Here is a 14,159-nt window from a genome sequence, read left to right on the forward strand (position 1 = left end):
CGTGGCGTCAGCCTAGCTGACAGCAACCTCAAACTCCTGGTCTCAAGCGATCCTTCTGCCTCAGCTTCCTGAGTAGCTGGGACTACAGGCATGTGCCACCATGCCCTGCTAATTTTTTCTATATATATTAGTTGGCCAATTAATTTCTTTATTTATAGTAGAGATGGGGTCTCGCTCTTGCTCAGGCTGGTTTCGAACTCCTGACCTCCAGCAATCCGCCCGCCTCGGCCTCCCAGAGAGCTAGGATTACAGGCCTGAGCCACTGCGCCCGGCCTGAAATGCTATTGATTTTTGCATGTTGATTTTGTGTCTTACAACTTAACTGAATTTACCAGTTCTAATAGTTTTTTAGGTGGAGTCTTTAGGTTTCTCTAAATATAAAATTATATTGTTTACAAACAAGAATAATTTGACTTCTTCCTTTAGAATTTGGATGCCCTTTATTTTTTTCTCTTATCTAATTCTCTATCTAGGACTTCTAGAACTATGTTGAATAAAAGTAGTGAGAAAGTGGGCATCCTTGTCATGTTCAAAGCTTTCAGTTTTTCCTTGTTCAGTATGATACTAGCTGTGGGTTTCTCGTATATGGCTTTTAATTATGTTTGAGGTATGTTCCTTCTATACCCAGTTTGTTGAGAGTTTTTGTCATGAAGGATGTTGAATTTTATTGAATGCTTTTTGCCATCTACTGAAATGATCATATGGTTTTTATCCTTATTCTGTTGATATGATGTATCACATTTCTTGATTTGGAACCATCCTTGCATCCCTGGAATGAATCCCACTTGATCATGAGAAATAATCTTTTTAATGTGCTGTTGAATTCGGTTTGCTAACACTTTGTTGAGTATTTTTGCATCTGTGTTCATCAGTGATACTGGCCAGTGGTTTTCTTTTTTTGTGGTATCTTTGTCTGGTTTTGGTATCAGGGTGCTACTGGCCTCGCAGAATGAATTTGGAAGTGTTCCCATCTCTTTAATTTTTTGGAATAGTTTGAATAGGATCGGTATTAGTTCTTCTTTAAGTGTTTGGTAGAATTCACCAGTTAAGCCACTGGGGTCCTGGGCTTTTCTTTGATGGAAGACTTCTTATTATTGCTTCTGTCTCATTACTTGCTATTGGATTTCTTCATGGTTCAATCTTGGTAGGTTTTATGTGTCTGGGAATTTATCCATTTTTTCTAGGTTTTCCAATTTATTGGCATATAGTTGCTCATAATAGTCCTAATGATCCTTGGAGCCTGATATTTTGAAATAGGACAGAAATTCGTAACTGGGACTTATTGATTGCTGCTTGAAGTTTTCTGGGTTGGCTTTTAGAGTATGATCCCAGAATGATATTAGTAAACATAAGATTGTAGCATAGAACCAGGGTTATGTGATGAACTCAATGGTGTGGGAAAGTGGCTGATTCCATCAGCCCAACAAAATACCTCTTAGCACTAATAATTTGGTGGGTGAAATTTTAGAAGCTCAATTATTGACATACACCAACTATGTAATATTTTATTTTTCTAATGTCTGCTTACTTTTATTTACTTTCTAAAGAACCAGCTGCAGTTTAATAGGAATGTTCCTACACATTCAAGCAACTTGGCAATCCGATATTCTTGCCCACATGCAATTAGAATTGAAAAACTGAAGCACTCGTACAATGAATCATACCATTGTAAAGATGCAAATTTTAGAGTTGATCCTGACCTAAGCAGTTCTGTTTCATTTTCCGTCATATCAGAAGAGAGACTTAGCTATGCTGTCCACCTAGCCAAAAGAGATGTGAAACGAAGACAATTTGAAGAACGTATAAAGGAACATCATCTCAGAATTCAGCCCCAAAGCTCTCAGAAATGTGGACATACTCAGTATAAAATATCTGACCCCAGGGTGGAAAGGAAGGAATTAAAGAGTCAAGAAGTGTGTCAGTGCAGCCACCGGCCATCCAAAGTAGAAATTTCCAGCTCAGGTGCCAAAGTATACCTGTACACATCTCATCCAGGACAGTCAAGTCTTAACGTGCCGAATTCGCCACCCACCCGTGATCCAGGACTCTGTCAGCCACATCCCAGGATAGATGACCACAAAAACTTAAGTGAACAGAAAAGCCTACTAGAAGTCCAGCGTCTCCAGAAAGAATTGAGCAGTTGTATCCACAAAATTGAAGCGGTAACTAAAAAAGGTGAGAAAAATTAGATTTTTCATTTTGATCTGATGCCACAAGTGTGGGATAGTTCACATGCATTCCTTCAGGACTCACCCACCCACCACTAATCCCATTCCTTCCTTCTTTGTGTTGGTTCACTAGAGTATGAGCACTCATAGCAAGACAGTTGGAGTTCGACCAATGTCTTCTTTCTCTAACGAGTCTGCTCTGCCTTAGCCATTCTTTTCAGCAAAGGCACATGAGAGAGCTCCTTCACTGTAGGCTCACTTTGTATGTGCACTGACTGAGGGCCCAGCCTGGTGGGGCACCTGCTGTCTGAACCTTAGGTCTTCCGGTATCTGAGTACAAGTTACTCCATAATGTTTTCCTTCTGTTTCCAGAAGTCCTTCTGGCAAAATTATTGTTAATTTGCTCCAAAAAAGATCATAGTGTATGTATATTACAGATAAAACCAATTCTCACTTAGGCAGTGTTTATATGAGTGTATACTAGTGACAAGAGAAGTTGTGGGTACATGTGTGAAATATCTGACCAAGGGTAGAAAGGAAGGTGTATAATCGTCATATACTGTTTTCTATAATTCTTTGATCTTTTTAGGGCCTTTGCATTTTCCTGGGGAGTAGAAGATTGGTTCCATTTGGAGAATTTGGGTTATTATAGCTAACAAATAGGGAATCAAGCCCAGCTTTTTCAGACTGCAAGGAATAAGGAGTTAAGCATGAAAAGGAACTGTTGTGCTAGGATAGTACATAATCTGGAATTTTCTTTTGCATCTTAAATTTAATATATGCATATGTACATATGTGCATGTTATATAAAGAATTTAAGGTACCTTTAAAAAAATCTGTGATTGAACAAGATAAAACAAAAATATGCACATGTGAGTATATTGTAGCATAGGAAAAAATAAGGAAAGGGTAAAAGTTTACTAGGGATAAATTACATATTTGTTTCTGAGCCTCCTAGGAACCACCTAATGAGGAAACTATGGTCAGGTGCAGAATTTATAAAATCTAAAACAGAAAAAACAATTATGCAGGGAAAATAATTATTCCACATACTAAAGCCAGAAAGAAATTTCTTCTGTGGGTCTTCTTGAAGAGTATGTTGTGTACTGTCATGAACAATTCAAAAACATTCTGATATGAAAATAACAAGTGCTGTGGCTCGTTTCTCACAACGTTCCTTAGCATCAGTCTTTGGCACAACCCCCGCACATTTGTGGGTAGAAGCCATGCTACCAGAGGGATGAAGCCAGGAGGCCCACTGCTCTGGTGATCAGGCCTAATACAGGGTACTTTTAGAATAGAATTTTTAAACTCTCTGTGGGGAAAGCCTGGCTTGGTTTATTTTATTTGTTTACATTTTCAACATAAATCAATACTTTGTAAACTATAATACAAATGTGACAAAAGTGCCAAATTGCTTTAAAAGCATGTAAATGTATACTTTCACTTTCTGCCCTTACCTTGTGGTGGACTAGTAGTAGTTTGCAATGGCATCTAGCTGCAGACCACCTATTCCGTAGCCCTAAAGTGCCCATTTGTACTTTCCAAGTTCTGCTCTGTACAACAGTTGCATCACAGTCATCTGTAAGGTGAGCAGTTAAAAACCCCCATCTATGCCAGTTCCCATTTATAGTCACCCAAGCTTTGAATCTGGATTTTCTCCCCACTGTGCAACCCACAGGAGATGGAAGTAATTTGGCCTATAGGCTCCCATAAAACTGCATCTACATGTGCAACTCCTGACTTCAAATTTTTGCCTGCTTTGAAACAGCCTTATACGCTTTTCATTGTTTGGTGTTTTAATGAATACATATTAAAAATTTGAACTTATAAAATATACTTATTACTAACAAAATACTGCTTTTCTCTGACTTGTATGTTGGAATTTTGTAGGAGAATTTGTATAAATGTCTTTGAAAACCACAGGCCTGAAGGTGTGGATAGATTTCATCTCCTTCAGGCAATCTTCCAGAAATAATTTCTTTGAACTAATCTTTGAAAATGTGGAGTACTAGTGTGTACAGGATATGCTTTCTGACAAATATATGAAGACTTTAGACATTCAAATAGTTTTAGCACTTGATATCTTAATATGTTAGAGGAAAGACTTCTCTTTTGGATTCAAGATAAGAAAGTGCCAAAATCATCTTCCTAAACATAAAAATAGGTGATAAAGAGTTTTTGAAAAAAATAGAAAGCACAACAGATTTTGGCTTAATATAAAGAATTTTAATAAAATAGTAAGAGATGCCTCACAGTGACATAGCTGTCCAGGGGAATTTGGTTCAGGGAAGCCGGCATGATGGGAAGCATGATCAAGTTAATGTCTCCATGTCCCTTCCATCTCTGTGTCAGTACACAGGCTCACTCATTGCTGGTTTCTTGGCTGATGTAAAGTGGCATTTTCTGTTACAACAGCCTCACTTTTTTTCTTAATAAAACTAGAGATTTTCAACTTTATTGTTTCTTTAAATAATTGAAGTTTTTGTATGTATGGCTTATAATTCACCTTTGTGGGGGAAATATTTTCAGACAGACTAGCAGAGGCATTGGATCCAGATGAAGAGCGTCGAATCCGTGTCAGGAGACAGGAGCACGCTGTTCGTTCTGCCCGAATGCTCTACGTCCTCCAGCAGCAGGTGTGCAAGGCCCAGGGAGAAGTGGGGCAGTCAGCCTTGTGTATTGTTTTCTTAGAGAATTTCAGTTTTCCTTTTGTCTCAGAAAGATTAGCACCAGAGTAGTATCCTACATGAATTCTGACTGATTGGAGGCTAAATTTCCTGAACACATAGACAAATAATCCGTTTCTTTTTGTAATCTACGTGTGTGTGTGTGTGTGTATTATATGTGTATGGCCAAACTCCTTAAACAGTGTTTTTTTACTTTCTAAGGTCATAGACTCTTGGGCCCTGACATGCTTATACAGCACATATTTTTGCTTGGAAGTCAGGTGGATCAGTTACCCTGAAACCTTTATTCCCAGATGTGAACCCTAGTCTTAGAGGAAAGGGACTTTGTTAGTTTCCCATCTGTCTCATGTTAATAATGTACTAGAACTTTAGTAGGTAATAAATAATTTGATTCTTATGTTTAGTAAAGAATGAAGACTCTGTTAAATGTCTTTCAGGACGTGTTTAGTGCCTGATAAACAGGGATTTACATTGCAGTAGATTTTTTTAAAAAATGTTTTTACCTAAAGCCTTATTAACTAATAAGCTTTTAACTAATTTCTTTTAACTTACATCCCATGTTGGCCTTATTGCTTAAACCAAAAATTGTAGTTTTTCATTCAAAAGAATATGCCTGAGTTAGATTTTGCTCTGTATCCTTTGGGGTTCTATTTCAGTTCGTATTCAACTTTGCTGCCACAGAAATTGTTCTAAAACATGAATCTTACCATGTTAGACCTCTGCTTAAAAGACTTCAATGGCTCTCTGTAACTTAGAAGAGGAAAGCTAAATTCTTTAGCATGGCATGTAAGACTTCATGATCTGGTCCTCCTACCTTTCCAGAGTCACCTCCTTCCTCCTTTGCTCTTTCATGTTAAATTCCTGTGACATTGGGGACCAAGAGGTAGAAGGTGAATATTGTGCTCTATTCACCATCTTGAACTGGGAACCAATAACTGTTTTGGGGGGGCATGAATGAAGAGCCTTTTCTCATTTGCAAGTGATTTGAATTAATAACGGTTATGTTTAGACAAGACAAGATGTATCCCTTTCTACAGAAAAGATCAGTGGAAAGGTATGAAGTTTTCATTTTTTTTCCCTTTACAAAACAGGTAAAAGAAATCCAGGAAGAATTGGATAAATTGAGTCCACATAAAATTAAACACACCAAGAAGGTATGATGCAATTGAGTTATGATTAACACTTATTTATAAATTTATAAATTACATTTCCCAGTATTTTGTTAGTATTGAATGTGGCTTCTCTGCACTAATATTATATTTTCAGTGCTTGTAGAAACCTGTTAATGAGAGTGAGCACTTAAATATTCTGAATATGGAGTTCCCTTCTGAGGAACAGGTTTTGAAGGATACATTTTTGTTGTTGTTGCTGCTGGTGTAAGAAACTGAGCATAGGAAGGAAAAGACTTTGTCATTAGAAAACTTTAAACTTTACAAAATTCTCTTTACCATGAAAAAGTTTTCAAAATAGGAATCACTTTATAGAGAAAGAAGATTAGACTATAAATAGTCTTAAAGGTTGGGTTAGTATTAGGAAGTTCTGAATTTTGAAATAACTTCTCACACCTTTTTTATTGCCAGTCGTGGGCAATGTCTAGGTTGGCGGCCGCCCATCGAGGAGCCATTCGGGCCTTACAGATGTTTGTCACTCAGTTTACTGACCGAGGGGAACACCCACTTCCTACACGGTGTAGGGAGCTGGGCAGCCTTATCCGCCAGCTTTCACTTTGTTCTGCCAAGTTGGATGCTGATCCTTCTGTTCCTGATGTGGTTATAGATATTCTGCAACAAATTGAGGTATGAAATTGACTCCTATTTTTGCTCAAAGTGTATGGGAAGTAATGTTTACTGTTGTCTAGTTTCATGAGGATTTATGCAGAATACAAGACAAAGCTCTTACCCAGTAAATTAAAGCTTTGCAGGGGCAGAAGAAACACTTCATTTTTATTTTATCCTTTTTACAGTCTATATATTATTGTATTTCACATCTTTGAAAATTGGTGACTTGAGTATAAAACATATAACAACTTTAAACCAGGTCCATTAATTAAACAGAATATTCCATTCCCTGGCCATGCCATTTAAGGAAGAATTTATTAGCAAAGAAAAGAAAAATAGTAAAGCACCCTTAAATTATTGCTTAGATTAGAATATTAGTGTTTAATCTAGATGGATTTTAGAAAAGAAGTAACAATTAAAGATACAGTATCTGGAAGCAAAGCCTCAAATCTCGTGATGTAACGAGACTTCTAGAAGTCACAGCTGGCATGTACTAGTCAGAGTGAATAGTATTCTTAGTTCTCATAGATGACAAAGACAATAGCAGTATGCTCTTAATTTTATAGTTCTCTGAAGTTTGCACAGTATTACCACATAATTATGCCTTTTGATTCTTACTATAGCAGTGTGATTTATAGTTGGTTTTATTACAACTATTTTATAGATTAAGGTGTTTTTTTTAAAAGAAGCAAAAGTCAGAAAGATGATTCAAAATTACTACTTTTGAGAGCTGGAAATCAAATTCCTGTCTTCTGGCTCCCATGCTAGTAGTTATTTCTACTACACCATATGTTATCCACAAATAAAAAGATGATCTTTATGTTGGCATGGCATAGTAAGCTGTTAGCTGTAGAAGATCGGTGATATAGTGGAGAGAATTCTGGTCTAAATGACATGCCAGTTCTGCTACTATTAACTAGCTCTTGGCGGTCTCTAAGTCCCCTTCTGCCTTTTACAATTCCATGATCCAGCAGATATGTTTGTGATTTGCATTGTTTACCTTTGTGTATATAGAACATATCAGTAATGTTATTGTCAAATACAGACCTCAGGACTTTAAGCAGTATATCAAGTCATGTGATACTCTTTAAACTTACTAATAAAAAACATTTATTGGCCAAAATGATTTCATTTAGAGGACATAGCTTGTAATTCTAGAAAGGATCTTAAAAGACTGCTGTCTAGTTCCTCTGCCACATTTTAAGTGTAAGAGTACCTTTAACATATTTCTTAAACAGAATGTTTATCTCCCTACTTTTGAAAATATTCAGTAGTGCAAGAAATTTTTCTTTCTTATTGCTGTACTATACCATTTCACAGCTTATTATCTTATTACCTTATTATCATTTGAACTAACCCTCACTGGCTGTGTTCAGTTGTCCCAGATGGAGACTGGGCCCGCACTGCTCAGTAAGGAGTGGTTGGGTACTCAATAGAGGATATTTCTTTTTTAGGAAAGAGGGACACAGATCTTGTACCATAATTGTGGTAGACAAGTAACCAAAGTCACTGGACCTGCTACGTTTCTTTTAGTTTGTGAAAATGTATGTTAAATGTAGTACATTTGCCCACTTGAAAGACTATTTGAGTTTATGAGTTTTTGTTGAGAAATAAAATGCTTTTAAAGCATATAGGATAATATTCTGAACATTATAGTTAATTTCTGAAATAATTATCCTAAATTTTAGGATTTGGATGCCTTCAAAAGTAGTCAGATTCATTATCTCTTTGTTATTGATTTTAGTGAACTAAACATGTAAAAGAACTCACAGAAATTTTCACTAATTAAATATTCCATATAATAAAATTTTAAAATTAGCGTTTTGTTAACCCTTAGAGATAGCCATTTAATAACACATTTCTCTGGAGTCCTTATTTTCAGTTTTGTGATTAAAAGTCATACTTATGTGAGATAAACTAAGAAAATAATTGTTTCATGGAAGGCTTTGGAATCTCTCCTGGAAAAGAAACTGTCACCAAAAAAGGTGAAGAAATGTTTCAATGAAATTCGGAGTGGATTTCCCATTGGTAGCCAAAGGACCTTAGAGACATGGCCAAGTACATCACCAAGGAGTGAGAGGAGACCCTTTGTAGCAAAGGAGACATTTCCTTGGGAAACAAGTCGACCTTCAGTGGCAAAGAAACTTCTTGCTGGTATGTGTCTTAAAGTGTTTATTGTGAGATATTTTATTCATTGAAATTATCTGGGTTGCAATAGTTAATGCACTAAGAAGAAAATCAGGATTTAGAACCTAGTCCACAATAGATGAACTTTAACTGGGATCAAAAAATAACAACCAAGATGCTTCCTTAGGCTAGAGGCTGGACTATTCTTCCGTAGAGGAGGTCTGGGGAAAGTGAAATTCACTTTTCCTACATCATAGCATTTGGGCTATCCAAAGGAAATTCCTATAGTGCTGGAAGTTAGAACCCTACTTTTTAAAACTTTATTACATTTTAATGATAGATAAATAGACACACACACATGCATTTGATTTAAATGTATTTTTTCACATAGATAATAAATTCTTGTTATTCTAAGATGTGGAATTATTAGATGATATGGTGTGCATATATAAACAGATACTGCCAGTGCCCTTAAAAGTAGCTGTACATTTATGTTTTGATTAACAGTGACAGCAATATCTATTTCCCCATATCCTCACCAAGTACTTTATATAATAAAATTTAAAAATTTTTCTAGTGTTGGTAGAAAATGGTATCTTACTGTTTTATATTGCATTTTGCTGATTTCTAGTGAGGGTTATCATTTCTTCACATATTCCTTAGCCATGTTTATTTCCTCTTCTGTAATTTGCCTGCTCATTTTCTTTATCCATCTCCCTAGCTGGGTTCTAAGTCTTTTGCTTATGGGTGTATAGAAGTTCTTTATATATTTTGTATATATTTTATATATACATAAAAAGGATCTTAATCTTTATTTGGTTTACATGTATTATAAATGTTTCCCCCTGCTTAGTCTTTTATCTTTGAAATTTATTTATGATGTCTTTTCTGGTACAGAAAATTTTAATTTTGTAGGCAAATCATCAATCTTTCTTACACATTTTAATATTTGATAAGTTCTCCTGTCTTTGTTCTTTTTCAAAATTTTGCTGATTGATGGTCATTGCTCATCTTCTGAGGAATTTAGAATGAGCTTGTCAAGTTCCATGAAAAATGTTGTTGGGATTTTGATTGGTATTGCATTGAGTTTATAATAATTTGGGGGGAAATGTTATCTTTAAGATATGGAGTCTTCCCATCCATTTATTAATGCCCTTTCTCCATCCCATCAGTTAAATTTTATAATTTTCTGCATGTATGTTTTATAAATTCCTTATTAGGTTTATTTCTAGATTTTTATATTATAAAAACTATAAGGTTTTTATGGCTCTTGTGAGTGGGAAATTCTTTTTTATTACATTATGAAATTGGTTATTGCTACTTAGGAAAGCTATTGGATTTATAAGTTGCTTTTATATCTGGCACTGTGCTGAAACCTCTTATTTGTTATGATATTGTATTTTGTTGGTTCTGAGGTACACATTTGAACATTTCTGAAATTGGGGTATATTCTTAATTTGATGATAACTTACAATTGTAGCATTTTAAAATTATAAACATTTTAAACAACATTTAAAAATTCCTATTGATGTCTAAAGTAATGATCTGTCTATAATTGATGTTTTATATTTAATGAAATATGAAATGTTGTTAGTTAATTCTTTTGTATTTTTCTAGATAGATGAGGTCATTCATCAATAAGTATGGCCAAATCCAGTAAACTAGTTTTCATTTTAATTAAAATAGAACATATAGATAGAAAAGTACAAAATATAAATTTATAGCTCAATTACCAGAAGACAAAGACATTTATATAACTACTGTCCAAGTCAAGAAATATTAATAGAGTATTACCAGCACCTAAGAAATTCCCCTTGGATCCACCCTTTCCAATCTATATCCCCTCCCTCTTCCCCAGATGATTATTCTGTTTTTTTAATGGCATTCTTTGGTTTTGCCTGGTTTGAAACTTTGTAAAAATGGAATTACCCAATAGATATTCTTTTGGGACAGGTTTTTTTTATTTTTACTTAACACTTTGTGACATTTATCTATTCTGTTTGTATAGCTGTGATTTATGTTCATTGCTATATTGTATTCCACTATATGAATATATCACAATTTATTGTTTGAATCATTAAGTTGTTTTCAGTCTTGGGTGATTATAAAGAAAATCACTATGATTGTTCTTATATATGTCTCTTGGTACATATGTGCATACATTTCTGTTGGGTTATTCCCAACATTATAATTGTTAGGTCATAGGTTATATGTTTGTTTAACTGTAGTAGATGAAGTTTTTTTTTTTCAAATCACATTTATTGTTTTATATTCCCATGAGCAGTACATAAGAACAGTTGCTACACATCCTTACCAGCACTTGTTATTAGTTTTTAAAATTTTAGAGATTTTGAAATCAGAATTCATCACTTTCCACTAAACCTCCATCCCCCTTCCACCTCCTCCAAAAAAACCAAAGAAACAACCGGGAATTGATATCTTTACAGTATTAAATTCCACAATCCGCTGGCAGGATATATCCCTCCATTTATTTAGGTTGACTTTAAATACTCTCAGTAATTTATATATATGTGTATGTTTAATGTATACACACACATTTATTTGTGCATGTATAGTGTTGTTCATCCCTCATTAGATTTACTCCTCGGTATTGATATTTTTAATGCTCTCATAAATTTTTTGAAAAATTTAATTGCCAATGTTTACTGGAGATCTATAAATATATAATTGATATTGATTTTTATGTTTTGACCTTGTATCCAGCAACCTTGCTAAAACTCATTTATTTCTGATAATTTATCTAGATTGTTTTTGTTTTGCTCTGTCTGTAATATTATATGTACATAACTACTTCTTTATTTCTCTCTTTACAATCTTAATCTTTTTATTTCTTTTTCCTCAATAGTTTTTTGGTTTTGTTTACTTGATCTGTAGATGACTGATATAAAGATATGTCTCTTTTGATACTTGAGACTTTCTTAATTTTTCATTACATTTCTCTTAATTTTTTCTTTGTATATTTTGAAGTTGTGTTATTAGTAGCATAATAGTTCCTGACTGTTAAATCTTTTTTGGAGGATTTTAAATTTTGTTTTTTTATTTTTGTTTTTGTTTTTTTAGAGACAAGGTCTCACTCTGTTGCCCAGGCTGGAGTACAGTGGCACAAGCATAGCTCAATATAACTTTGAATTCTGGGTTCAAGTGATCCTCCCACATCAACCTCCCAATTGGCTAGGATTATAGGTGCGTGACACCATAACCAGCTGATTTTTAAATTTTTTTGTAGAGACAGGATCTGACTATGTTGCTCAGGCTGGTCTTGAACTCCTGTCCTCAAGTGATTCTCCTGCCTCAGTCTCCCAAAGCGCTGAAATTAAAGGCATGAGCCACCATGTCTGGCCTATATGTTGTTATTATTAAATATCTCTATTTCTCTCTTTTAAGGTCATTTGCTTTGGCTTATGTTTTGTCTGATATTAATATTGCTTCATCTATTTATTTGGTGTCTTCCTGGAATAACATTTTTCATCCCTTTATAGTCAGTCTTTCTTTGCTTTTTTATTTTAAGAATGTCTCTTCTAAACAGTTTATTATTGGTGTTTTTAATGATATTTTTGAGCTCTATATTTAACCTACTTACATTTACTGAGAGTAATGACATATTTGAACTTTTTTCTACCTTATTTTATATTTTTCATTTGCCAAAGTTTTTTTTCTTTGTTGTAATTTACTATATTAACCAAGATTTTCCTGTTTTATTTTTTTCTTCTATTGATTTGAAAGTTATGTATCAGTCCAGAATTCGGTTGATTTGTGTGTCAATCTGCCTCTATTCTGTGGAACCTTAATAACTTAGTGCTCCACCTCTAACACAAGTGTAACGTGAGAGACAAGGAAAACCAAACTGTTTTTCCTACTCTCACTCACTCAACACTCTCAGTACTTCACTTCTTTTTTTTTTTTTTTTTAAGACTACAAGAGTTAAAGTTTAATTCACACAGATTAGCCTTCTTTCAAAGGAAAACATTATGTGACAATTCACACTTGAACACCTGGTATAACACAAACTTCCACTCTGTCTGGCACAGACATATTCAACATGCCATAGTAAGTATAATCTCCATTTTATTTTTTTCCAACGGATAGTTTTTCTTCAGTTCTCAAGGACTCAACTCCTTACATAGGCTTTGGTGGAGGTCTTGGGGCAGCTCCCGCAGGTCTAAATCTGGGTGGGGGTGTTCGGTCCTTGCGGGCTTCCCGAGAACGATTCCTGACTACCTTGCTGTGAATGGCACAACTCACACAGTAATGTAGTTTCACATACAGCTTGGGAAGCACATAGGCATCGAAGACACTCGCTTCAGATATGTCCCTGACAGCTGCAGCCTCCACTGTGTTCCAGATGACGAACTTCTTCATGGCCTTGTCTTTAGGCACACATCGGGCACAGTTTGTGCAGCTAATAGGCTGCACATGGCCACGGCCCTTTTCGGCACGACCGTTGTTCTTTGTCATCTTCTTTTCTTTGTCCTTCTTTTCTTTGTCATCTTGGAAACGAGGACGCGAAAAAGGGAGTACTTCACTTCTGACACTAGGTGTATGGGTTTTTTTTTCACTGCATAAGCAGTTCTCCAGTAGCTACCAACTAGGGGTCCTATAATTCAATTCAATTCTGACACTGCCTACCTGGGATTAGGATCAGATCCCACAGGTTAAGACTCAATCTATAAGACTGCCCCCACTTCAGACATCAATTACAAGTCCCCGGTTGTGACCTGTGCTTCTGACTGACCAGCTATAAATCAGGGTTCCCTCAACCCATTCCTGGGGTTTGCTAAGATGGCTGATAGAACTCAGGGGCATGTTTGTCCTCTTTTTATAAAGAATATTACAAAGGATACAGATGAACAAACAGATGGAAGAGTTGCATAGGGGCAAGGTATGTGGCAAGGGGTTTGGAGCTTCCATGCCTTCTCCAGATGCTCCACCTTCCAGGAACCTCAACGTGTTCAGCAACCTTAGAGCCCTCCAAAACCTGTATTTCAGGGATTTTTATAGAGGCTTCATCACGTAGGCATGATCAATTATTAACTCAGTCTCTAGTCCCTTGTCCCCTCCAAGGGTAGAGCTGAAAGTCCCAAGCTTCTTTTTTTTTTTTTGAGACAGAGTCTCACTTCTCTTGCCTGAGCTAGAGTGCCGTGGTGTCAGCCTAGCTCACAGCAACTTCAAACTCCTGGGCTCAAGGGATCTTCCTGCCTCAGCCTCCCGAGTAGCTGGGACTACAGGCACACACCACCATGCCTGGCTAATTTTTTTTTCTATATATTTTTTAGTTGGCCAATTAATTTGTTTCTATTTATAGTAGAGACGGGTTCTCGCTCTTGTTCAGGCTGGTTTCGAACTCCTGTCCTTGAGCGATCTGCCCGCCTCGGCCT

General features: G+C 35.7%; 1 protein-coding gene and 1 pseudogene across 3 annotated transcripts in view; one reads left to right on the forward strand and one right to left on the reverse strand.

The window, feature by feature from the left end:
- Positions 1-14,159, forward strand: part of KIAA0753 (KIAA0753 ortholog) — a 66,794-nt gene that overhangs the window by 13,702 nt on the left and 38,933 nt on the right. For 2 of the 3 annotated variants that reach the window (XM_075994237.1, XM_075994239.1), the window contains exons 3-7: positions 1,548-2,175; positions 4,701-4,807; positions 5,950-6,012; positions 6,439-6,654; positions 8,580-8,790. In XM_075994237.1, coding sequence (XP_075850352.1) covers positions 1,548-2,175; positions 4,701-4,807; positions 5,950-6,012; positions 6,439-6,654; positions 8,580-8,790 — 1,225 coding nt within the window. Of the gene's footprint in view, positions 1-1,547; positions 2,176-4,700; positions 4,808-5,949; positions 6,013-6,438; positions 6,655-8,579; positions 8,791-14,159 lie in introns of those variants that run through there. The other variant, XM_075994240.1, reaches the window with a different exon arrangement.
- Positions 12,884-13,254, reverse strand: LOC105879143 (small ribosomal subunit protein eS26 pseudogene; annotated as a pseudogene).

This window comes from Microcebus murinus, chromosome 18, assembly GCF_040939455.1.
Source record: "Microcebus murinus isolate Inina chromosome 18, M.murinus_Inina_mat1.0, whole genome shotgun sequence".
In the NCBI taxonomy this organism is placed as follows: Eukaryota; Metazoa; Chordata; class Mammalia; order Primates; family Cheirogaleidae; genus Microcebus; species Microcebus murinus.